Source organism: Platalea leucorodia (genome assembly GCF_965183815.1).
Source record: "Platalea leucorodia genome assembly, chromosome: 3".
NCBI classification, from domain to species: Eukaryota; Metazoa; Chordata; class Aves; order Pelecaniformes; family Threskiornithidae; genus Platalea; species Platalea leucorodia.
This window is the reverse complement of record NC_138825.1, coordinates 101,825,613-101,851,155: the sequence shown is the minus strand read 5'-3', so window position 1 is coordinate 101,851,155 and position 25,543 is coordinate 101,825,613. Positions and strand designations below refer to the sequence as shown.

At 42.4% G+C, this 25,543-nt stretch overlaps 1 protein-coding gene across 1 annotated transcript in view; it reads right to left on the bottom strand.

Annotated features, from left to right (window-relative positions):
* Positions 1–5,343: 5,343 nt before the first annotated feature.
* ELOVL5 (ELOVL fatty acid elongase 5) overlaps positions 5,344–25,543 on the bottom strand; it is a 39,748-nt gene continuing 19,548 nt past the window's right edge. The window contains exons 2-8 of the mRNA XM_082305972.1: positions 24,020–24,088; positions 21,906–22,093; positions 14,775–14,852; positions 12,681–12,852; positions 11,025–11,149; positions 8,815–8,949; positions 5,344–7,351 (exon numbers count right to left, since the gene is read on the bottom strand). Coding sequence (XP_082162098.1) covers positions 7,220–7,351; positions 8,815–8,949; positions 11,025–11,149; positions 12,681–12,852; positions 14,775–14,852; positions 21,906–22,093; positions 24,020–24,077 — 888 coding nt within the window. The 5' untranslated portion in view covers positions 24,078–24,088 and the 3' untranslated portion in view covers positions 5,344–7,219. The remainder of the gene's footprint in view (positions 7,352–8,814; positions 8,950–11,024; positions 11,150–12,680; positions 12,853–14,774; positions 14,853–21,905; positions 22,094–24,019; positions 24,089–25,543) is intronic.

The following is a 25,543-nucleotide window of genomic DNA, read 5'->3' as shown; positions in this document are numbered from 1 at the left end:
CTTCTAGTGGCAGACAGAACAGTTCATGAAGACAAGCTTCCCGCTTGCTAAATGGGATGAGACGCTATATGTCTTATCAACTACACAAATACCACGATACCTTGCTTCAGTATCTGTGGAAGAAATTTCACTTGGTTTCACTTTAAATACCTTTACCAGGCAATTTATCACCACATAGCATTACCTCCGGTGCTGGCTAATCCTAGAGGGAACGCTGTGAAGAACCACTTAGACAAATCTAAGGCAGAAATAGTGAAATTGTGCCATAAGGGTTGTGCATGCCCCATTACACCAGCTTAGGAACAGTAAATGCACAGGCGGAGACAACTCATACAGGACTGCATTTTGATGTCAACAGATTAATTTCCCTTGAAGTTTTACCTGTTTCCAAATGAAATGCAACTGAACAATTCTTTATTTCTCACTGTTGCATGGCTGGCCCATCCCTCTTTGAAAAACCAGAGCTCCAGCTGCCTCTGAAGGGTGCGAGGCAATTACTCTCACGAGGAAATTTAGGACCTTTCTGCTGACCATGGGCTTCCACCACACATGGTGCCACTGCGGTACCTTCCTTCAGCAAACAGGACGTTCCTCCACGGCCTTTAAAAACTTTCCAAGAACTATGGGCCAGATTCCTGAAAAAGATGTTGCCTTAACATGAATTAGACTTGGAAGAAACAAGGTAAAAAAGAATGATGTGCAATTGCTTCACTCCAGGGAGCAAGTTTTCCCAGACTACAAGAGCTCTGGCTGTACCGCGATGGCTGATTCCCTTCAGGCTGTGGTTTCTGGTACCGTGGTACCTCATGGCCTTTGTCAGATCTTCCTTACAATCAAGAAAGCTGCTTTCTGCCCAAACTGTTGGATTTGTAAGAAGAAAAAGTGCCCAGGTGGGGTGACCTTGGCCAGCTGCCGCATGCCCACCGAGCCATTCTCTCCCCCTCCTCAACAGGACAAGGGAGAAAAATAAGATGAAAAGCTTATGGGTTGAGATAAAGACAGGGAGATCACTCACTAATAACTGTCACAGGCAAAACAGATGTGGGGAAAAAGAGTCTAATTTATTACCAATTAAAATAGAGTTGAATGGTAAGAAACAAAGACAAAAACTAAAGCAACTTCCCCCTACCCCATTCTTCCAAGGCTCAGCTTCACTCCTTCATTCCTGACCCCTCTACCTCCTTCCTGCTCCAAGTGGTGGTGGGAGGGTTGTGGTTAGTCCAAAACAGCTTCTCTCTGCTGCTCCTTCCTCCTCACGCTCCCACGCGGGTCCTTCCCATGGGCTGCGGTCCCTCAGGATAAACCTGCCTCCATGTGGGCTCTCCATAAGCTGCAGTTCCTTCAGGGCATGTCCACTTGCTCCACTGTGTGGTCTTCCATGGGCTGCAGTGCGAATATCTGCTCTGGTGTGGTCCTCTCCACAGGCTGCAGGGGAATCTGATCCAGCGCCTGGAGCACCTCCTCCCCTCCTTCTTCTCTCACCTTGGTGTCTGCAGGGCTGTTTCTCACACTTTTGTCCTCACTCCTCTCTCTGCTGGGCAGTGGTTTGCCCTTTCTTAAATATGCTTTCACAGAGTTGCCACCAGCTGCTTTTGGCCAGAACGCAGAGTGGGACACCTGGGAGTCCCATCCCCTGGTCCTACAAACTTTAAAAGTGGCCAGTGACCTGCCTTCAAGCAATCCCCCAGACCTCCACGCTACTCTTAAAGGAAAACTGCTCTAGAGCTGTATTCCACTAACAAAGGCCAATTTCTTCCAATTTCTAGCCTAAGTTTACTCTGGGCTAGTTTATACCATTAAATTTTTGTGTCAACACAATTAAAATAGCTCATTTTCCTTCATGCTGTCCACTGTCATGTCGTCTGTGTAGGCTGCCATTGCATTGCTTCTCAACCTTGCTTTTGTTACACTCCCATTTTGCAAGGCTTTTCCAGTTCTCCGACCATCCTAGTAACTCTTCTGTATGACTGATCTTTTAGAATCAGTTTTCTTGAGAATGGGTGACGACAGCAGGGGAAAAACGTGTATTTATCAAAAGCAAGTCCCACCAGAGCCTCACCCTCCCAATCTAGCATATTCCTCTTTCCACTAAAAACAGACTAATTAGCAAATAAGATCTTTTCCCCTCTCTTTTCATAGTAGCAGCTCTAAGCTGTTGAACAGATGATTCTCAAATATCTTTCCTTCTCTCCTCTTTAGTCATTTTCAACTAAAACTCCCATGGAAACAGCTAAAATTCTGTTACTGGTCCATAAAGGGGATTTACACTAATCCCATCTCTCTTACTCCAGCCATTGAAGTCATCTGGTTGCTGCTGTAGGATATGTAATGTTCATTGGCACTGACAGTGCTTCCTCGTGCTGTCATCTGCAAACATCACTGCAAATATTCCTACTTTTTATACCCAAGGTCACTACTAAAAACATTATTAATGGGCTCCCTTCAGGCTGAAAGCATTGAGACAAACCACCTTCTCGTCAGTTTGACCCTTGCTTGTCCATAGATCCTGTTGCTGGTCCCCACACTCTCTAGTTTAGACAATCATTTCCAAGATTAAAAATAGTACCTATTCCAGATGGATGGAAGATATATTTCCTTTGTCTACACAGTATTTTTTTTTATTAAATAACAATATTGGTAAGTCAAGTGTGACCACTTCCAGAAAATGGGTTACATTTTCTCCCATTTTCTGTTTACTTCCTTGTACTCAGCCATTCTTCCCATTTATTCTGAAGCCTTTCATCATACTGAAATCAGACTATCAAGCCTACCAGTTACCAGGTACCACTTTTTACATTCTTCCTATAGAAAATATAGTATCTACATTATATATTATGTAATTCTTTTTCCTCCTTTTCCATATTCCAGCTTGACTTAAACAAAACACTTTTTTTTTTTTTAACTGGACCTTTGTTACTCATTTTTCCTCTTTCTGTTTGAGATTATTTTAGCCCCTTTGACTTAAAATATAATGCCTCTGCCACTGTCATGCCTTAGGAGCCCGTGGGGACTCTAGCTTCTCCTGCTCATCCAAATTTGCTCTACTGAAATTGAGAAACATACAGATCTTGTTTGTATATCCATCTATTTAAATTAAATGGATTGAAAGTTCAAAATTGAATTCAAGCTTGCTTTTTAAACCAGTTCTTGCAACATCCTGATGATTACAACTAATCACCTTTGTTGGTTCAGTAATTCTTGGCAAGAGGATGACAGTAACAACATCAGTTAATCTTCTGTGCCAATGCAATGGTTGGACTCGCTGAGCTTAAGGGTCTTTTCCAACCTTAACGATTCTATCATTCTAACCCTCAGCAGCATTTCTGTAACACGAGATCTCTATCCATATTTTAATCACCCCCTGCGCTGCTTCTGGCAGATCCCCAGCAGAACCCACACTGTCAAAGTAATTTGGCCTCTGATACTATTTACACTTTTCTTCAGCATTATTTTTTACATCTCTTTTCTGAATAATGCATACCTTATAACAACATATATTCCAGTCACATACAACACACACATATTTCTATCAATAGGCCTCAAGACAGCTACCAAATATCAACGGTAGAGTCAACCCCTAGAGCAGCTCTCCATCAGGTTTGGGGCTTCAGGGGTTTCTTTGCCCCAGTTTTGGTGGCAGAAGTCCTATCAGAAGCTCCAGCGCTTACTTGATATCTGCCTTGCATTAAGTAAGTAAAAGACATAATCAACCAGAAAGATTTCCTGGGATTTCCAGAATTGTTATCTGCTTTTCCACTATCGTCTGCAAACTCCAGGAATCCCAGCTCCTGGGTGACTCCAGCCCCAGGGGCGGCTCACACCTCCACATCATTCAGGGTCTTCACACCAGGACCGCTGTAAAAAAAGCTATGTTCTGGGCATTTAAGTTTACCTATCCTATTCACAGCTTAACAAAAGCATTCACCTCCCTCTCCATCATGAAAAGCTGTAGGGCCCCAGTAGGAGAAGGTCATGAGCTGTGCGAGATCTTAACGTAACAGGCTGAAGCTTGGTCATTCACTCTTTGCAAACAGGTACTGAAGTGTTTAATTCTCCTCAGCCTCCTTTATGTGAAACTTCTCTGTCCTGTTGGCAGCAGTTGGTCTTTTTTCATCTCTCCAGCCTTGACAACTCAAAAAGTCCTTTCAGAGGACTCTTTTAATAATCCCAAGCACCAATCACAGATATATCTATCAGGAAAACTGCAGGTGATGGGGAATTGAGGCAATCCAAAGGCTGTTACTTGCCCCAGGTCAGGTAATGCATTGGAAACGGAGCCAGGTACACAGACGCAGGCTCCTGCCTCCGTCCGTCAGTCTGGTCATCAGTTACGGTAAAGCGATGTCTGACCTAACCCTACAGCTCTCGGACACTTTTCAGCTGCTGCTGAGACTGTAGAAGAGTATTCACCAGGAGCCACAGACGTCTACAGTTGTCAACGCTCCTGATGCTATACATCTTCCCAAGACCACATCTCCTATCAGCTTTGAACAAAGTCACTGGGTCTACTGGTGGCAAATGATCATAAAGCCGTCACATTTTGTCACCGCGTGCCACTGACCTTGCAGGCTAGGTTTGGAGCGCAGCAGCCCAGTCTCCATGGCTCCACGGGGAAGGCCAGGTTGGTGCTGCAGCTTCTGCCTTGTAGGTACTCCCTGTAGATTTGGCTTATCATCCAAAGAACTGCACCTTACGGAGCCCTGCTTAGAAAAACACTCCATTTCCAAGTTCAATTTGCACATGCAGGAGAAACTGTCTTAGCAACCACCTCAGGCGCTTGGAGCTCCCTCCCAGAAGAGACCAGCATAACATGAAACCTCTAAGCCTTTCACACAAAGTGCAGAACCCATTTCCTTGGTCCAGGTTTCTTGTTTTAAGAGCCTGCAAGTGAGAAGACAGACAGCTATGTAAGTAGTTCTGTTTTTCCCAAGTCCATCACGAAGCTATCTGGGCTTGTTGCAACGCACTGGTTAAACACTCAAATTGGAGAGGGCTCAGAGGTGACCACTTAAGGGCAAAGGGAGCTATAGGGAAATCGTAAAAATGCTCCCATTCTGGAGAGAGGTGTTATTCCCATTTTATAGACAGGATATCTGAGGCAGAAGGTCCCTCTTGGAGACATTAAGCTTTGCTCCCGGCACTCAGTCTCGGAGCCATTCGGGCTGCTCTGCATTCAGTGAGTCAGTAATCCCAGCAGAAGGTTTAATCCATCACACGGACAATTATTTCTACAGCCAGGCAAGGGAACAGCGTTTAGTAACAGCCAAAGGTTTCTGCAAGGAATGTGTTACCAAATGTCTGGTAGGCTGAATTTCTCTGAATATCTGCAGCTGTCCTTCCATCACGATGGCTCCTCCTTGGCCTGACACAGGATGGAACAAAGCATTAAATCTGTACAAATGCACCAGAATTCAGGCAGAGATCATCAAAAGTGTTTTAATGATTAAACCATGTCAAACATTAACAATGTAGGCATATTCAGATGAGCCAAGTGTTTATTTCTAGTACATTTAGACAGCCTATTTTGAACATTATAGCTGCTGTACTGAGCTATGTAAAGACTCTGCAAACCAGTACCTAGAAAAGAAGACACACGCACAAGCTTTTGATAATGTAAACATAACAAGACACTGTCTCCTTCAAAACAAGGAATGAAAACCTACAAGGCTAGTAGGAGAACTTATTAATTCCCTAAGAGATGTGCAAAAATTTTTAAAAAGATTTAATTAAAAAAAAAAAAAATAAACATGTTAAAATTGGCATTTATATAAATATCAAAACCCAAATAGTTAAACTTGAGCAATGACCAGCAGAATGTCTTGCACAATTCAATTTTTCAGAGCTTAATGAATAAAATATTCATAAGCCAAACTCCACCACAGCAGATAGCAGAATACCAGCAATAGATACTGGCTTTGCAACTGACTCCTCACATGTGCAAGGGGAGATTTTACAAGGAGGAGTAACTTTAACAAGCACTCGAACCAAATCCTCAGATAACAAGCCAAACATTACCGGTGATATACACAACTCACATTACAGAAACAGACATCTCCAGCACATTTCAGTAACATTTAAAAAACATTAGGTATGACTTAAACTGTTTAATTTTGCTTGTTTGGGAAAAACACGTGTGTTTGTTAGGCACATTTTAAAAATGAACATATGCTACATGAAGAAGAGTACAGATACCAACTTAAATACAGATAATTCCACCAGAAAAGCATCTTTCTGTCTTCGTTTTTAAATACGCTTTTGGATATGTCACAGACTTAAACAGTAGCTCCTAAGATGTGGATATGGCTATGGTAACAACACTTGAAATTCTGCCAGTTTCCATATTAAAAACCGCTCTTCATTTAGCATTTAAGAATTCCCAGAAATAAGAAAAAAAAAGGAAAAAAACAAGAAGAGAAAAGATGGGTCCACCCTGTATATACTCTAAACCTTAGAGACAATATTTAAGTCTTACTGGACTGTGTAAGCGCCAATTAATTTTACATTTGTGACATACTTCAAATAAAAAAATAATATCTATTAAAAAGGTAAAATAACTTTTCCATCTGGTTCGTGACTGTTTAGTCAGTTAAAGCCAAATATACAAAACTAAATGCGCCATTTCCAATTTCACTGTATCGCGTAAGAGATACGTAACACCGTGTATCACATACAGAACAGTAAAATGATCAATGGATTCTTCTAAATGACTTTTTAATAAAAAGTCAATCAACTGAAAAGTTGAAACATACCCTAATTTTTAAACCAGTAATAAGCTTTGGGCCCTGCTTTTTAATTTAAGGCATGTGTGTTTATCTACTGAAACCAGCATCGTACAAATTACCTCTACAATCACATGCATGATCTACAGTAAAAAAAATGGAGGTTTAGATTACAGTGTTTTCAAATTGTGAATCATAATTCAGCACCTATCATATTGACTAGTAAGGCAACAGCAGTGTCGGATACTACGATAATACTCCCTTCCACAGTCTATAGCAGGGACAGTGACAGCCCAGAATTATTTTTAAACTTTAACCTACTTTTATGTTCTGTATACAGTTTCTAGGGTGTTTGCACTGGTTAAGTCCTACATAAATCACACTATTCTAGGCAGGAATAGTTACAGTAGCCATTAGAGTATTAGTGCACAACTCTTATTGTGCTTACAATCAGATGATTTTGTTGTTGGGGTTATCAAAATGGTTTTTCAGTTTGGTCTTCAATCCTTCCTTTGTTTCCTTTGTTTCACATTGTTCTCAAGGGAAGAAAAGCTGTTTGTGTACCCGTTCGCAGTGGCCGTAGAGCCGTTCTGATACTCTTTCCTCCTCGAGGATGCCTTCTTGTTGTAAGTCTAGAATATAAGGAAAGACACATGGTTTTGCTTAAATAGATATAAATAACTGCTTCCTCACAGTAACTCAAGAAACTCAACAGTAAACTTGCATCCATCATTTTTAAAGACCTTGTGCCAGTGGCAGAGCCTAACAAGCTCTACCATTTTTCACGTATGAGGCTACGCTATGCCTTTCATTCATCACAGCAAGAGAACTAGTTCAGTGGAAAAGAAAAAGGCTTGGTATTATGATGGTAGCATTGGCAGCGCTATGTTAACAGTAAATTAGAAAAAAGGGAAGCGATTTTATGAGCAGACTATGGCAGAAGAATTTACTCAAGATGACAAGTGAGGAAGGAGGTTTGATGCACTGCAGGTGACTATCTCAAACAAATCCAGAAGAAGTGGGGTAAACAAGAACAGTGAGGGACGTTCACAGACAGAAATGTGAAAGGAATTTGCACTGGCCAACATGGGAAGCAAAAACTCACAGGATCAGGGAGGCTCGGGACACCAAAAAAAATTAGACAGTGAAAAAATATACATGAATTAGTCTTTGTCAAAGGGGCTCAGTTGCCTCACAAGAGCGTGTTTCCCAAACTATGTGTGTGTGAAAGAAAGATAAATGGTTACATTGATGAAGAAAGTCAAGTAATATCTGTATTATACTATCATGTTTCATTAGCATGTTCATATGCCGCAAGTGATATAAACCATGGGACTGATTTTAAGTACCAGAAGCTCAGATAGGGAAGCCTGCTACGTTTCCCCCCATGAATCACTCTTACCAGACCCGAAATGGTCAAACCTTTCAAGAGATGTTTAAAATACGTAACAGAGTTTGCTTGTTTGGGGGCAGTAGGCTGTGTTGGTTTCGTTTTCTGAAGATGGGTACATCTTTGTACAGAGCCTGATTAGGAACTACTCCGAACAACACATACCAAGTCTGGATCTGTTCAGACATGTAATCAATTTTGTAGAAACACAATTAAAAATGTTAAGTTTCCATATCGAACTACAAACAAATGCCTGTAAAGGTGAGCCAAAACCAGAATTTTGTAGGTGGAGAGTTTGGGAAGTTTCCCTGGATATAAAAAAAAAAAAAAAGCTTTTCCCCTTGTAAAGGCCATAGTGAACGATTCCTTCGGGTGCTTCACAGGCTGCTGTTTTGTTTCAGACTGGAAAGCTGTTTCTTACGTAAGAGCTCTTCCTCTCCCTTATCTGCAGTTAAAATTGCATTAGTAAAATGCCTTTTTGCGCCACTCTGCTTACTGAAATTACTAATCGTTCTGAATTACGGATACAAACCATCAGAAGCTTCCAAATTTGAGGGCAGACCAACAAGTATAGTACTTTAAGGGCCTATGCACGTTACTGGAAGATAACAAAAGGCTATTTCAAGCATGTCTTCCTGTAAAGCAGCTTTCCAATGAGATACAGCCAGCAGAATGCTACAAGGAGTCAATGAATATTACTTTTACCTGAATGTAGAAATTTGTGAAAAGGATAATCAAAGAAATCATATAAGAAATCTGGAAATACAGCCAACCCTGAGGAAATGCACATGGCCAAACAACACCACAGCTGGTCTGGAAGATTGTCAGGACAAACTGAGTCTGGGGAGAGAGAAAAAAAAAAAAAAGAGAAATGGAGCACATTAATGCAAGGAGGAAAAAAGCCATTAGTGACCAAAATCTCATTAGTTATTTCCAAAACAAGTAAAAAAATATGCAATACTGCGTATTTGACAAGTTTATCTTCTCTGTCTTACTAACAGTGTAAACCTGAGTTAGCAGACATTCAGGTTGTGGTATTCTGGTTTTTGTTTTTATTTGATTAATATTGTTCCATTTTAGAGCATTAGAGTAACTTATCTAGAATTGATTTATAAATGTACTAAGGAACAAAGATCACCTTCTCCCTAGGGAGAGCTCACCAGGGTTTGACTCTACCAGCCTAACAAGAGTAGATCTGCATCTCACTGCTTCAGTTGCAAAAGATTTGGGGTAACTGGGTTTACAGACAGGTCCTGCGATCCTCTCTCCCGGGCAAGGACTGCCCAACATATGGCTCCAGCATAAGAATTTTTGGGGTAAAGGCTGCAGGGAAGCAGGGGAGGCAGGGAGGAGGACTGGGGTTTAATTATCTTCAATTATCTCTTTTGGAAAAACACAGTTAGGGCTGAAGTGCTGCAGAGGGCCTTAGGCATCTTTACATGAAGGCTACCAGATTAGGGAATGTTTATTTGAAAAGGGAAAGACTGTTCTGCTATTTTGCTGCCCTAACAGCTATGCAGGCGGAGCAGGCAGGGAAGTGAAAGCAGCTATGACAATAGCCAGGGGAGCAACCGAAGCACTGAGGCACTCGCACCCTGTAGCACTCAAACAACCAGGATGAAGAATATGGACTAAATCTGGAAGGAAAAAACACACAAAGCAAAACAACCCCACCAAAACCCGATGAACCTCACTGCTACAATATTCAGCCATTCTTCAGGAAGGAAGAGTGCTAAGAAAAACAGATTTTGAGAATCAACACTCTGAATTGCTGGTCATCACCAGCAAGTGTTATTAAACCTATTCACAGCTCTGAGGGGTTGCTAAGTAGGGAGAGGAGGGGGGGGGGGAGAAAAAAAAAAGAAGATAACGAAAAAGTATATCTCTAGGCTTCAGCTTCCCCACCTACAAAATGGGGAAGACAACACACCCATGCACGTTTCCTTGTGGTGTTCTGACACGTTATACACATTGAAACCTGGTTCTTGTGCAGTATCACTACAGCATGTGCCATATTGCTTAGTTTTGTTGCTCTTTTCACCTCCAGTACACAGCACTCGGGCTTCATCACTGTATACACAGGAAACAATACAAATGGATGCAAGGAGTCCAACACAGTTTCAAGAGAAAAAAATCTGCCCATTTAAAGTGCAGAAGGAGACCAGAAATATTGAACAGTTTTTAATAAACCATTTGCAACTGCATGCAAAAGTGAGGCAGAAAAGCCATTGTCCCACAGGACTAGAATGAAGGGCCTTGTTAGCTGTGGACTTGTCTTTTCTAACCTTAACAATCCTATGATTCTATTGGAACAGGCTGCCCAGGGAAGTAATTGAGTCTCCATCCCTGGAGGTATTTAAAAGACAGGTAGATGTGGTGCTCGAGGACATGGTTTAGTGGTGGACTTGGCAGTGACAGGTTAATGGTTGGACTCGATCTTAAGAGTCTTTTCCAGCCTTAACGATTCTAGGATTCTATGACTGCGGTGCACTTGGTTTCTGGTCTGTCATCTCAACATCAGCCTGAGCAACCAAGCACAGAGATGAATGCGTTAGCTCAAGCAGGCTTGGAAGAAAAGTTTCTCGATCCTCCCTGGCTAGTAAGTCCCAGAAAACCCAGCGCTGCGACTCCCAAATACATCTAGCCACACGACATGGGGAGGTGAAGAAAGATCCCACTGATCTCAGCACTGATTCTTGTACACCATCAGTCCCCAGCTCCCCATCGTCCTGAAAACAGAGCAAACAGAGGTGCAGAAGCTGGATTTCTAAGGTGATTTAGGCACTTAAAGATGTAAAAGTTACTAGCCTTCATTCACTCTTCTACACCCTGCCAAAATGTTCTAATAGTAAAGGCAAGAGGGGCCCATCACGAACACAAGAGCCTGCTAAAGCACTGAAGAGCTAACCACTCACCAGCTGCCCCTGAGTGATGTACTTCTTCCACCACAGATAAGGACGCATTGCTGGAACAGCAGACAGTCCATAGTAGGAGTACATGAGGACGTGGATAAAGCTGTTCAGTGTGGCACCAAAGTAAGCTAAAAAAAAAAAAAGGGGCAAAGGAAAAGAAAGTACACTGCATTACCAGGAACATGCTGTTTCATGGATTTTACAAAAGTAACAAGTTCAAAATGTTACTATTTAAAATATGATTTTTCTTAGAAGAAAGGCAAGAGTCCACTCCCCTGATTTTTTTTCTGTTCACCCAACAGAGTGGCTGAGCTGCTTTGCAGCTCTGCACCTTATACCAGCCTTCTGGTTTTGTTTTCTTGATTTATTCTTTTTCACATCTACATTCTGGCTTCTCAAGGGAACTGAGGAAGCTGATAAAAAGGAGGCACGTAAACATGCCCAACAATCGATAGCTTCACCCATCTAATTTTAGGTTTATTTCACTTCCTTCTGGGCAGGAGCCTATTTTGTCATTTATAACCAAAAGCAACAGATATCTTCAGAAACTGCAAGTTAGCCATTTTATGTGTCCTTGTTTACAGCATCTTTAGTCATTAAAGAAACTTCTAGTTTAACACCAAACTGCATAGAAATGTGATGACCAAGCAGGACATGAAGCTTGGAAAGGAAGAAGAAAGATACATCACTAGAAATAGCACAAAAGTATTTTCAAGGCCACACAAACACAAGACAGACTCCAAGTATTTGCACTTTTGACTGTTGTTTAAACAGGGATTGACTACCCTGGAGGAGAATGTGGTTCCAGATGCACACTTTTTATAAGTTCAGCATTACTCACTGTTGTGCTGACAACATGAAACAAATACGAGTTTCTATGTTGTTTGGCTCAGAGAGCAGACCAGCCTTCCTGAGCAACCCAGCCTCCCAAGTCTGCACGGCCGGCAGTTCACATCCACTGCTTATGACAAGGTTTCTCTCGGATAAGTGTTCAACAAAACCAGTATCTATAAGCCGTACATCTGAACCACAACTAAGCCATGCTAATGCAGTTAGGAAACTAGATGCCAGCTAAAAGCAATTAAATTAAAGAATCAAAGCAAGATAGCCAGAGGTTAGCAGGATTTAGACAAGAGAGACATGGAAATCTTCCACTTAAGATGTATTCGGTCAAGTTCATTAGCACTCAGGGGACAAGATTTTAATTGAAATCATTTGTTATGGCTACTGGTATAATGAGATTAAATTAAGAAAGTAACATCTCAAGTGAACTTGACAGATACAAGGACAAGAGTCACTATTAGCCATCTTGCAGCTTCTGGTCCTGACTTGAAAAAGAGTATCGTTTCATTAGAGGCTCTGCAACCACCACAAAGAAGAGAAAACAAGGTTGACAGGTATCAGACCTGGACTGCTGCAGCTGATATATGTCACACTGCCACACAAATTCTGCAAACTACATCGGTATGCCTTTTCTAGAGGCTCTGCGGGCAGCTTAATACCTGCAATTATCTGCAATAGTTGCAATTCAGCAAAGCAGCTTAATATGGGACAGAACAAATCCTGCAGCTGAAGGTACCAGTGATGTTTGGTTTGACCAAATGAAAACCAAAACGAGGCCCTTGTTGCAAGCATTCCCGACCATAACCCAGTACTTACAGTGACCACAAGGCACCCAGTTCATAACAAACCACCAAATGTTCAGCATCGTTGCATGGTGGTAGACATGCAGAACAGTGATCTGATGATTATTTTTCCGCAAAATGAAAAAGAAGGTATCCATGAACTCAATGAGTTTGGAGAAATAGTACCACCAGAGGACACGTATGATCTAGAAAGGAAGAAACAAATTTTAGAACCATCGCACATTGTGGGGGCTTTTAACCCTTTTGCTATACAAGTAAGTAAAATCCAGATTCTGTCCGGCACTACTCGGATTGAAGATACTGCTGAGATCTTCCGTAATGCTTCAGCCTCAGGTATCTCTGTAGGACATCTGTGGGACAACTGGGAGACCAGGCCCAGTCAGCATGGGTTTATGAAAGGGAGGGACTGCTTGACTCACCTGGTCTCCTTCTATGACAAGGTGACCCGCTTAGTGGATGAGGGGAAGGCTGTGGATGTTGTCTACCTGGACTTTAGTAAGGCCTTTGACACCATTTCCCACAACATTCTCCAGGAGAAACTGGCCACTCATGGCTTGGATAAGTGCACTCTGCGCTGGGTTAAAAACTGGCTGGACGGCCGAGCCCACAGAGTGGTGGCGAATGGAGTCAAATCCAGTTGGCGGCCGGTCACGAGTGGTGTTCCCCAGGGCTCAGTGTTGGGGCCGGTCCTGTTCAATATCGTCATTGATGATCTGGATGAGGGGATCGAGTGCACCCTCAGTAAGTTTGCAGACAACACCAAGTTGGGCGGGAGTGTCGATCTGCTGGAGGGTAGGAAGGGCCTACAGAGGGACCTGCACAGGCTGGATCAATGGGCTGAGGCCAACTGTAGGAGATTCAACCAGGCTCAGTGCCGGGTCCTGCGCTTGGGTCACAACAACCCCAGGCAAGGCTACAGGCTGGGGGAGGAGTGGCTGGAGAGCTGCCTGGCTGAAAAGGACCTGGGGGTGCTGGTCGACAGCCGCCTGAACATGAGCCAGCAGTGTGCTCAGGTGGCCAAGAGGGCCAATGGCATCCTGGCTTGTATCAGGAATAGTGTGGCCAGCAGGACCAGGGAGGTGATAGTGCCCCTGGACTCGGCACTGGTGAGGCTGCACCTCGAGTCCTGTGTTCAGTTTTGGGCCTCTCACTACAAGAACATCGAGGTGCTGGAGCGTGTCCAGAGGAGGGCAATGAAGCTGCTGAAGGGTCCAGAGCACAAGTCTTATGAGGAGCAGCTGAGGGAACTGGGGTTGTTTAGCCTGGAGAAGAGGAGGCTCAGGGGAGATTTTATTGCTCTCTACAACTACCTGAAAGGAGGTTGTAGCGAGGTGGGGGTTGGTCTCTTCTCCCTAGTAACAAGTGACAGGACAAGAGGAAACGGCCTCAAGCTGCGCCAGGGGAAGTTCAGGTTGGATATTAGGAAAAACTTCTTCACCGAAAGCGTAGTCAGGCACTGGACCAGGCTGCCCAGGGAAGTGGTTGAGTCCCCATCCCTGGAGGTATTTAAAAGATGGGTAGACGTGGTGCTTGAGGACATGGTTTAGTGGTGGACTTGGCAGTGCTAGGTTAACAGTTGGACTCGATGATCTTAAGGGTCTTTTCTAACCTTAACAATTCTATGATTCTACCACATCTAGGTACAAACCCATAGCAACGGCTGAAAAGAGGATGACAAAAAGTGTTTTATGAGGCTGTTGCTGTGAACCTGGGGTGTCCTCGGAGAAACAAGAAAATATTTAACCAGAGTTGGTCCCGCAGTGCTCTCTGTAAAGGAGAGGTCTGAACAGTGACCAGAAGAAATCATCACCACATCTCAAAGAGAAGGGGAGTCACAACTCACACTGGTTGGATATAGTCTGAATATCAAGTCCTTGTTTTTTGACCTGGGAACGCTTGAAAATTTACAAATAATTATTCACCAAAATACCAACCATGAATATATTGTAGATTAACTAGTTTGACAATGTATTGTCCATTGTATTGTAAAAAGAGGAAAAAAAGCATAGTTTGAACGAAATCCACATAATCAATACTGTTCTGCTCTCCACTTACACACAAGTGGGCAATCTGAAACGTTATTAGCTATAAGTCTTGATTATGTTACCTTCATATCAGCTTCTCCTCCACTGTGCGTATCCTGACAGAAGAAATTGTATCCTCCTTCCCATACTCCCGTCACCAGCTGAGAAAATCAAAGAATAAAAAGCGTCATTTGGAGAGAAGGCTGCACCTCGCGGCACGTGCAAACCTTGACAGCAGCTCTGCCGAGCCATCTGGCGTCAAGGGATTCACGGGCACCTGAGCGCGGCATTAGGTTGAATTCAAGCTCCAAGCAGTGACCGAATCAGAAATTCTTCCAATTGGAGTATACCAGAATAAATATAGGAGATAGCATCTTATCCCCACTTATCCCACATAGCGTGTGTTTTGCACAGACATCCTAGACAGACCCTTAAGAAATATCTTTCCTTCTTAGCTGATGATCGAATTGTTGAAGAAAGTGAATGACCAAAGAAAAGTAAATATATTTTTTTTCTGATTATTTTTTGAAAGAGAAAGTTATATTTTTAGGAAATTTTATACACAGAGATCTGACTACAGTTTTTTTCCAACTGTGTAACAGAAGAAATCTTCAGCTTTGTTATCCTTAATATCTAACAACCAATGTTTTACCATATTTTGATTCTTCAAGATCTTTTTAAATAACTCACTCATCCCGAGCACATTACATCCTTCCCAGCACAAGTGACTTCCTCTGCAGGATACGCCGCTGCCTGCCTGACCTCCTGGCATGACAAATAACACCTCAAACATGACAGAATTACTTTTAAAAGTAATGACCAGCTATTAGTCATGACAGGATGATGGGGAGCCCGTTGCCAAAGGGCTGGCTGAAACCTCCGGAGAAGCAAGAGGCAAGCTGGATGTCCATGTCCCAGCCTTTCATGGGTGGGAGGCGGAGGGGCAGGTTGAGGGTGGGATGGGAGGAGGCAGTGGGTGCAAGGACAGGAGTGAGCTCCCCTTTAATATCGCAACAGCAGGGATCGCTGGATGCTGTTCATAAAGATGTTTTTCCTCTTGGGAACAGCATGAAGAGAGGAGTAACAAATTTAGATGATTCCCAAGCGAGAAAAGAATTGTCAGGTATCCCGAAAAACATTTTAAAGGCAGATATCCTGCACAAGCAAGTTGTCTGGTTTTGGCCTTATCTATGCTCATGCAGGATAAAAAAAAGCTTTGCAAAGCCACGGTGAAAAACTCTTTGTACCATAAGTCATTTAAAATGATCACTTGATTAAAAGACTACAATAACTGGTACGATTAAGTGCTGCTCAGAACTGTGAACGGGAAGCTAATTCTAAAAGGTACAATAAAGATTATCACTTAAATGATCTACTTTTTTGTAATGTTATTTCTTTCATGGCTCACTTCCCCCCTAAATTAGCTTTTAAAAATACCCAGTCAGCCTAGGTCATTATTTTTGACCTTCTGAGATAGAATTATTGCCACTATTTAGAAAAAGAAAGGGGGGGGGTGGGGGTGGGGGGAAGAGACATCTACTTATATCGTAACATGTAGACCTGGAATTATCTTGTCTATTAGAGATAAATCAATACGACCCTGCCACAGTGAGAGCAGGGCAGCCGTGCACATTGACAGCAGACCCAAGCAATTTCTCTATCCAAGCAGCAAAGGGAACACAGCCACGGGAGGACTCCTCTCCCAGCCATAAGGAAGACAGTGATGCGCAAAGCCCACCAGTTTAAAAGCAGTACCCTGCTGAAGTACCAGCTACGTCCCAGAGCAAGCCCTGCACCAAACCACTCTTAGAGCTGTGTGGCTTCGAGAGTGCCCGCCCGTCCCTCAGACAGAAGACCACATTGTGCTGTAATCGTGTGGTTAAGAGCTTACAGATGTTTTCATGCAGTTCTCATAGTTCAAGGAAGTGTTAGGAATAGAGGGATAATCACAATGTTTGTATTGTAATTAATCCAAATAGCATCCATCACTAATCCTGGGGTCCCTAAACTTCTCCCAGAGAAAGGCTAGCATAGTGACACCCAAAGAGCTTTCCCTGCAAGTGATACAGGTTCACTAGCTAAAGCGCAACGCAACCGAAGGTGTCTGGATGGATCCCACCTCTCTGAAGGGCAAAGGCATCAGCGAGGCTATAGGTAGCTTCAGCTAAACCCAAGTACTCCCCTGTTTCCAGAAGAGCATATAATAATATGCTAGGAGTTCTAATACTCTCACAGCCACAGGGCTTTAAATGACAGAAGCAAAGCAATATTTGTAGGAAATGGTAACACCTTTTATCATATAAATAGTATAGTTACAAAAATAATTTAATTCCTCCCTTTTCAGAAGGAGCTAAATAGTTTAAAGCTGCTACTGTTGCCCATGAACTGCTGCTGGTGCCCACAAACCTTGCTTGGTACAACATATAGCACACAGAGATAATCCTTTTTCCGAGTCAGCCAGCTGCTCCTTTGCCTGACACCACTACTTCTTGCACCCACAATACTTTCAGCACATGCTGGAAGGCTTCAGAAAACAAAACCAATGGGCCACTCTGACACCTGACCACGAATGGTTCCCAGCTGGCTCTGTTATGCATGGGGCTGGACATACAGCACCGGGGAGCTGCTTACGGGCCACCTAGAAAGCAATAAACAGAGGCGTCATAAACTGCCAGCTAGTGCATTTAAGTCATTGCTCGTGCTTGTTGTGGTCTGCTTCCAGGAGAGCCAGAGTTTCTAACCCCTCCTTACAGCTACCCTACAGCAGGTCTCAACTCGCCCGGCACTCCTTATCCTCCCAGTGACGGGCTGGTGGCTCCTCGGCCACCCCAAGCTCGAGACAACCTTTCCCTGCCCACCCTTCCTAGGAAGTCCTTCATCTTCAGGTTGGCAGGAGCCCAGGCTTGCTAACGGCATTGCTGATGCGCAACCACAGACAGATCTTTTCTCAAGAAATTAACCTGTCTCGAAAAGGCTGACTACAATCATTTCCACCAAAGTACGCAATTTTTATACGACACAAAAAGAGACAGCTCCTTCATAAGCCAATTGAAATGGTACTCAAAGTCAATGTTAAGTCCCTTGGCTCCGGGGAAAACCCTGCAGCTCAAAGTTGCTTTTGTGCTCAAGCAACTCTTACTTCCTTCCCCGGCTTTGAAATTTTCTTTTTTTATGTTGCTTTCATTTTGTAATTCTGTTGCTGAATTCTTTAAAATGCTGTAGCATGTGCTGCTTTTATAAACTCTGCTACCAAAATAAACCAGCGCACTAACACCAGTCTGACCGGGCTGTAGGAGAGGCGTTACTGGGGAGGATTTTGTTTTCTCATGATAAAACCAAAGTCTGAGACTGGCTGGAGAGGGGCAGATTAGGGACCCAGCACTGCATCATGCTGTCAAGGCGTGATGGGTTTACAAGCTTCCAAAAAGAGCTAGATTAAAGTGAAAAAAAGCAGAAGTTCACATGTCTGATCAAAGAAAGCCAACGCCTGCAGAGATACAAAATTTTATCTTTACATGAATGCAATCACCTTGGGACAGAGATAAGGGCTTTGGGACCTGTACAGAAAGAAAGGGGAGAGGCAAGAGCAGCCTGGCGGTGAGCTGCCTCCCGCGGCTCACGTGCCATAGCATCTCTTCACCGAGTCCCCTCCTTCCTACAGCAGGGTGCTGCTCCTAGGATGCTTTTCCTACAGCATATGCAACACCTCCCTCACCAGTAAAATCTGAGACTTTGCTCAGGCTAATTCAGTAAGGAATTAATTTTTCAGATGAAGAAAGAAGGCAGGAAAGTGATTGCTTTTAAGAGAGTGAGCCACCATCACTGACCAGTTTTCTCAAATGTTAGTCCAGGTGGTCCAGATCACTTGCCTAGTTTTGCTAACAAACATCCCCAAAATAAAATAGGTCTGCATGCCATACAGTACGTGGGTACCTGGCACCCTCCCTACTTTGCCAAATTACCCAGCCGAGACTCAAGTAGAGAGGCATGGGCCCTACTCACAGCATCGCAAGACGACTCGCGATCCTGGTGCAGAGCAGACACAAGTGGAAGCAGCGCCGCCTCTCCTGCTCTAACTGATCCCACGGCTCTTTCAGACGCAGCTGTGCCAGCCAGCAGGCGATCAACCCATATCCTATAACCCCTCTGCCAGCCGCCCCGCTACGCACCTTCTCCCCCATGCAGGAGGCCACCCCTTGCTGCCTCTGCCCAAGACGGGAGTGTTATTTCCCCCTCAAAGTCCAAGCACTGTAGATTTATACAGAATAAAACATTGTTGTTTGCCCCTAATGAGCATCCCCCTCTTCCTGGTGTATGAGAATGAGAGGTCAGCCTGGAGAAACCTCTCCCGCTGCCCTAGGTCTGCCTTGCCTTTTATTTTGTCGGGGACAAGCACAGTCTACTACTCTGTTCTGCTAGTCCCAGAACCCAGCCTGGTCATTAAATGCCCAAATAAATAATTTATAGCAAGTACACACAGAAACTACTATCTTAGGAATTCCAAATAAGAGGTATAGCATTTCTAGTGATTTTAAAATAAGGTTATATTATATTACATCAGTAGACCAAATGGGACAAGTACACAATAATTAGAATTACACAAATCCTACAATGCAAAAATTTTTTCCCCACATTACTGCATACAAACATTCAGATGTAAAGGTCAGAAAAGCAAGTAGGTCATCTCTCTCATCCTAGTTGGGAGGATGCCTCACTTTAACATCTTGTTTTGGTCATATAATATTTAAACTGAGCTGTGATGCTATGAATCATGACCTGAACCACCACAGCTATAACTCAGGAAAAATTCCAAAGCAGGGTTTCAGGTGTATCGTACACAAGCTATTAAAGCAGCTTATTTTCAGACAGGCTACTAAACAAGTTCACAAGTGATGATGTTTTATGACTTTCCTCAAACTAGGACTGAAAAAAGTTCAATCCAGCTGAAACTCAAAGTGACAAACAGGAAGAGAACAGGGAGTTACATCTCTTTTTTGAGTGCTGCTCTTCACCATTTTATCTTAAAAGTGAGTACATGTACGATAAAGGGCTACTGATGTATGGCTAATCCTTCAAAGTCAAATTTCCACGACTGATGTGATCCGAGCGAGGGTATCGCCTGCTTTGCACTGACACAGGTAACTGCGGAGGCACTACAGCTACAGAACATACCTGGAGGTGCAGGAAGCTGATTTTTTTCCCTATCACCCGGCCCTTCGGCTCTCTCCCTGCAAACATCAAGCAGTGCGGCATTATGTCAGCATGGCTCTCTACTTCGCAGCATTTTTACGGGATCAGTCCCTTGTTGCAGAGCATCGCTTGCCCTCACATCTAGCTTGTAAGTGCTGCCAAACACATTTTGTTGCAACTATCATAAGTTTAATAGTCTTCATAACACTGTAGCTTCGTGTTATTCCCATTTATAAAGAGAACATATATTTACAACAATACCAATGAACACTTCACATAGGTAACATTACATTAAGAGCAATATTCACTTTGATGTAAAGTGTTTCACTATATCGGAAGGAGGAGCCTTAATATTCACTGTATTTTAGTTGTCTCATTCCTTCACAATATAAAAGCTATTCAGCTTATTCATACTTAACAAGTATCAGGACTTCTTCAGCATACAATAAATAGTCCTTTCTTGGTAACCAGTACATTGCTAGCAAGAAAAAGGCATTTATAAGATCAACAGTTCAGATCTTTTCTATTGTTTAAATTTATCAGCAGGTTTTGCAACATGGCAAAATGTTACAGTAATTTTCATTTGGAAACTATGAGCATTATTCCAAGTATTCAAGGAAAAAAAGATTGGCTATCCCGAGAGTTTTATCCAAACTTAGTACAACTGAAGAAAAGTCTGTACTTGTAAACCCTCAATAACATAACTGGAGGTTAAAACAATAGATTATTATATAATTATAAATAATATCTGCATAAAATAATGCAGATGTTGCACATGAAGTCCACAGCGACACTACTTTTAGACAAATTAAACAGGTCAACACACAAATTTTTCTGGATTATAATATCCTGACAGGGAGGGTAGAAATGTAAGCACACCAAGAATACAAGTTGATCCAAGTGCCTGCTGAATCCAAAACCGCTCCCCCTGAAGAATTAAGTATCAAAATTCTTAATAACCTAACTCAGTAATTTTTGACTAGACAATTCACTACACAAGAGAAATAACTTTAAATCACTTCCTATCTAAACACTCACCTTGTAAAACACTATAGAATTAACTACAAACTTACAGAATTACAGCTTGCATATACTTCTAAGCAAATGCCAAAGAAAAAAAGAAAGAAAAAAAAAAAAAGACCAGTAGTTTTAGCTCTAGCTTGTAATCGCATGTTGAAAATTAAATCTCTCCTTACAGAAAGGAGAAATGCTTTTGGTTAGAAGCGAGTCAGAGTATTCTGTACATTAAAGCCACACACTCAATCATTTTCTGACCACATTCTTACTTACACTGCCATAGTTCTTCATTTTCACTTTAATAAAAACCATACAATTCTGAGTAAACGCAGCTAAAGCGCTCTCTGGGAAGTGGAAAACTTTGTACTGCCTTCTTTGTTTTGTTAGGAAAGAAAATAAGTCCACAGAAAGTCCAATCCAGTTTGAAATATATCTGTACATTCAGATTTTATCTTCCAAGGAACAGATGAATCACAACGGCGTCGATGCCATTGTTTCAGCAAAACTAAGAGGACACAAAAGAAGCTATTACAAGCTTACAAAAATAGATGCAAAGAGTGTGTGTATGATTAAACCCATTTAAATAAACCACGTTTTGCACTCCAAATCAAGCCGTAGTTTTCCTATGAAGTACTTTGTACAATCCACCAGCACAATCACGTTGAGCATGACTTCTAGGCAAGGAGGAGTTACTGAAGGAGTAGCCAGGTTCATGCTGAAAGATCAGGCCTTCACTTGCACCGAGCGAGAGAAGCGCATTTGAAACATTGCTAACCAAGGTCAGCATAGGCAAGGTTAAGGCAAGGTTTGTTTCGTACCATCCTTAGAGGTCACGTTACAACTACGGTTTTCTCCCCTGAGAAGTGACATTGAAGAACAGTTGCGACATTTCTGCAGACGGTTCCCCAGGTTTAGGAGGACTGTCCTCAGAGATCATTTTCAACATAAGCCAATATAATTAAAACAGATACTGCAAAATAACCCCGACCCAATCCCTTTTCTCCTACCTCATAAAACATATACAGAGAAAGTAGTGTAAGTCCAAGGTTGTAGACCACTAGAATACCCCTGCATGAGAATGGTTGCTTATTCCGCATGTACTTTGGTCCTAGCCATACGATTAGTAAGTACAAGACTGAGAAGATAAAGGTAGGTGTATAGTTCTCCAGAAGAAGCCATCCTTTTACTCTGGGGTCTGAAACAAACAAGCAAAAACATACAAACACTTAGATTTTGTAAGGAGAAGAGTTCAATGCATCCAGAAAAAGCTGTACCCAAAATGCTTTTAGCGCTGGAATACCGGAGAAAGACAAAGGAAGAGCAGCAAACCCTTTTATTAAGGGCCACATTGCCAATTACAAACAACCTTCACAAACAACAAGATTTTAGTTATACAGTTGTTAAAGAAAGCAGAAATAATTCTCTTCCTATGGCAAAAATATTCTTAAACTATTACTGCTATTATTTTTAAACACTCATGATCATTCAGAATCGTTGTCCATCTTGAATACCACAGATGAGCTTCAATTATAAAGAAAAGCCTCAATGACCCTCTCCCCCTTATTCTCTCAAACCAACCTTTCCCGATTGTACACACCTTATTTCCTCACAGAGCCAGCAAAGCTAAGAGTGAAGCAGATACCTTTGTGGTTATCAGTGCATGAGCCTGATCATTGTTTTCTAATCAATACTAGCCCAATTAGACCTACGCATGGGCTACTCAAAAGGTTTAAATTTTGGAGTCTTTGTATGAGCAATGAAACACAGAGCAGTCAGTCCAGTCTGACTAACCAGTCTGGTTGGCAACAAGTTGACTGCTCAGGAAAAGCACATAAACCATCCCGAAGGAGAGGATTTCAGGGGAACAGTGGGACAAGCGCATGATCCTTTTGAACCCCAACTGCGTTGTCCATACCCAGCAACATCACGGTATTTCACTCCTCTCACTAAAGTTGGCCCAAAGGACTGAAACCAAGTTTACCAAACCATAAATGAACAATTCAAGTATTGCTGGCATTCACAGCCCTGACTTCATTTTAAAGGAGTCATACGTGGATCCTGAATGTAAGAAATGAGGCCTTAAAATGTAGGTTGGGAAGTAGTTAAGAAAGCCAGGGAATTGTTTGGATTTGCCACCTTTATGGTTCATTATTTTTAAGACACGGCAAATATGCCAACACATGCAATAAGTTGTATCAGAACATCCAGACTAATTTAAATGGGCTTAGTATGAAGACGGGGGCAACAAGGGCACCGAGCTACTAGCAGCAAACAGAAAACACACTTGGAAGGCCCAGAGGCTTCTTCCACCTCCTGTGGACTTTGTCCTGCGAGGAAGCAGCACCACCACCGGAGTTTCACTGGGGCAAGGAAAGAGGTAAAAAAGATGCGACTGAAGCAATCACAGGAAGCAAGCACATGCTACTAAGCAGCACTGCTGTGCACGCTCCGTACGGGATGCTGACACTGAATCCCCCCTGGTCAGGACCAGGCGGAACAGGGCCATCCCTACCCTGGCTGGAAGCCCTCACCATGAGGCCTGTCCTGGTCCCACTACCTCTCCCTTCCTTCTGCTGACCAGGATTGCTGTTCTCCACCTGTAGACTTTCTCCCAGTGAAAAACCTACCAAAACCATTGTTTCTTTAAAAAGAATGGTTTCAAAGAAGCAATGCTTTCCAAAAACTACAGATATTTTCAGTGAAAAATTCCTTAGCAGCTCTAGTTATGAGGACAAGAGTATTTTTATTTCATCAAATGCAAATTAAAGAAAGATTTTTTAAAAATAAAAGCTATTATTAAATTCTCAAAAAAAATGGGTGGCAAAGACCTGAGTGAGAGAAGTCATTCACTAAGACTAACAACACGAGCTTAACTGATAGTAAGAACAGCACCTATGATTGTCATAGCTGAAAAATTAGCAGCTCCTCAGGTCAAAAGATCAGAAGCATTGAAAAGACTTTTTTATTTATTACAGAGTCATACGTTTTGATGCTTTGCAGATACTAAAGAAAGTAGTCACTTCTCAACATCAGGATGTTAGAGGGAAGCTGTTTCTTATGCTCTAGTATCTGCACTTTAATATCAGTTTTATTTATGTATTTAATTTTTGACAAATCTTACCTCTGGGTCCAAGCCAAACATCAAGGTAGCTATTGATTGTTTTATCCAGAAGTTCCATTCTACAACCTACTGAAATAGAAAGAAGAGGAGAAAGTTAGTTCTTCAGCTCACGAAAATAATTTAATCATCTGAATATCATCTGTGAGGTTTAACAAGGAAAATACTAATATGCAAAAATTGCAGCCAACATATTGGACATTACTAGCACATAAAGTATATAAAGCTTGTTCTAGTCTTGGAGAGCCACTGGTATAAGAGCAGTATTTCCCACTGAAGTATTTAATCATGTATCTAGATACACAGAAGCTTAAATTCATGAGTTCAGATTAACCTGAAGTTCCTTTTAATTCTGTATTTTGTAAGTGCAAATAAAGGATGACATCTTGCAAGATCCCTCTGCCAGCAGGAGGAGAAGGAGGAGGAAGAGGAGGAAGATTGGACCTTGAGAAAGCCAGCAACATTGAAATTCTCCAATAAATACTATGAAGCTTTTTTTAACAAAGAGCCTTGAATAGCTGGCAATGGTAGCTGGGGAGGAGGAGGGAAGGAAAAAAGTGAAAACTGGCTCTGCTATCCCTTTTGCATACAGGTGACTGATTACAGCTCTGATTAACAGCCCATAAAACTAAGAGATCAACAGTCACCAAATGATCGAAAAGGCTGCAGAGGCAAGGGAGAAAACATTGCAGTTCATGGTATGAGCATCTCCAGTTCCAGAAGCTGCTTACTGGTAAGGCATTACCAGATAAAACTCATCCAACATCAGTACAGTAGAGTGATTCAAATGCCATCTGTCGGCTCCTCACATGGCCAGTATTTATTGGTAGCACCTGGTAGATCTACTGCGGTATGTAAGTCACTGTACTGCCCTAAGGTTAAAGCAGGAAAGAAACAGCAACACTTTCCGTGAGCAGGGACAATTGTACACGAAGCTGTTCTCAAGAGAAGAGGAAGTCATTTTCTTCTTGATTAAGAAAAAACCAACCCAAACAACAACAAAAAACTCTTCCAATTTCCTCTTTTCTATCCAGAACTGTACTGAACTTACAGTAAAATAATTTTATCCATTTTTAATAGGATAGTTTTCACTTCTTGGTATTTCTCCCCCACCCTGAAGTACTACTACTAACAGCAATTTTTACTTATGGGGAAATAATGTAAGCAACACATAAGCTGTCAACATATCCGCAGCGCAAACCAAAATGATTACACAAGTTTATACGTTGTTGCTAACAACAAAGTTCATCTCTACTTTCTTCAGTTCTAGCTAAAGAAACATCTCTCTCCCACCTGTGAAAACCCTGCCTCTAGGGGATACCTGATGTACGCAAGTAAAACGAATAGTAGGTCCTCTGGTTTTGTTCATCTGGGACTGACACCTCCATTTCTTTCAAGTCCAGCAAGAAAAGCCAAGCAGGATGCAAACGACGTCCCCTCTCCAGTCCAAAGCGGGACTGGGAGCCGCCCGGCCCCCGCACGGGCTTCGACTGCCCGTGGGACCAAGAAAACACAACAGGCTTGGAT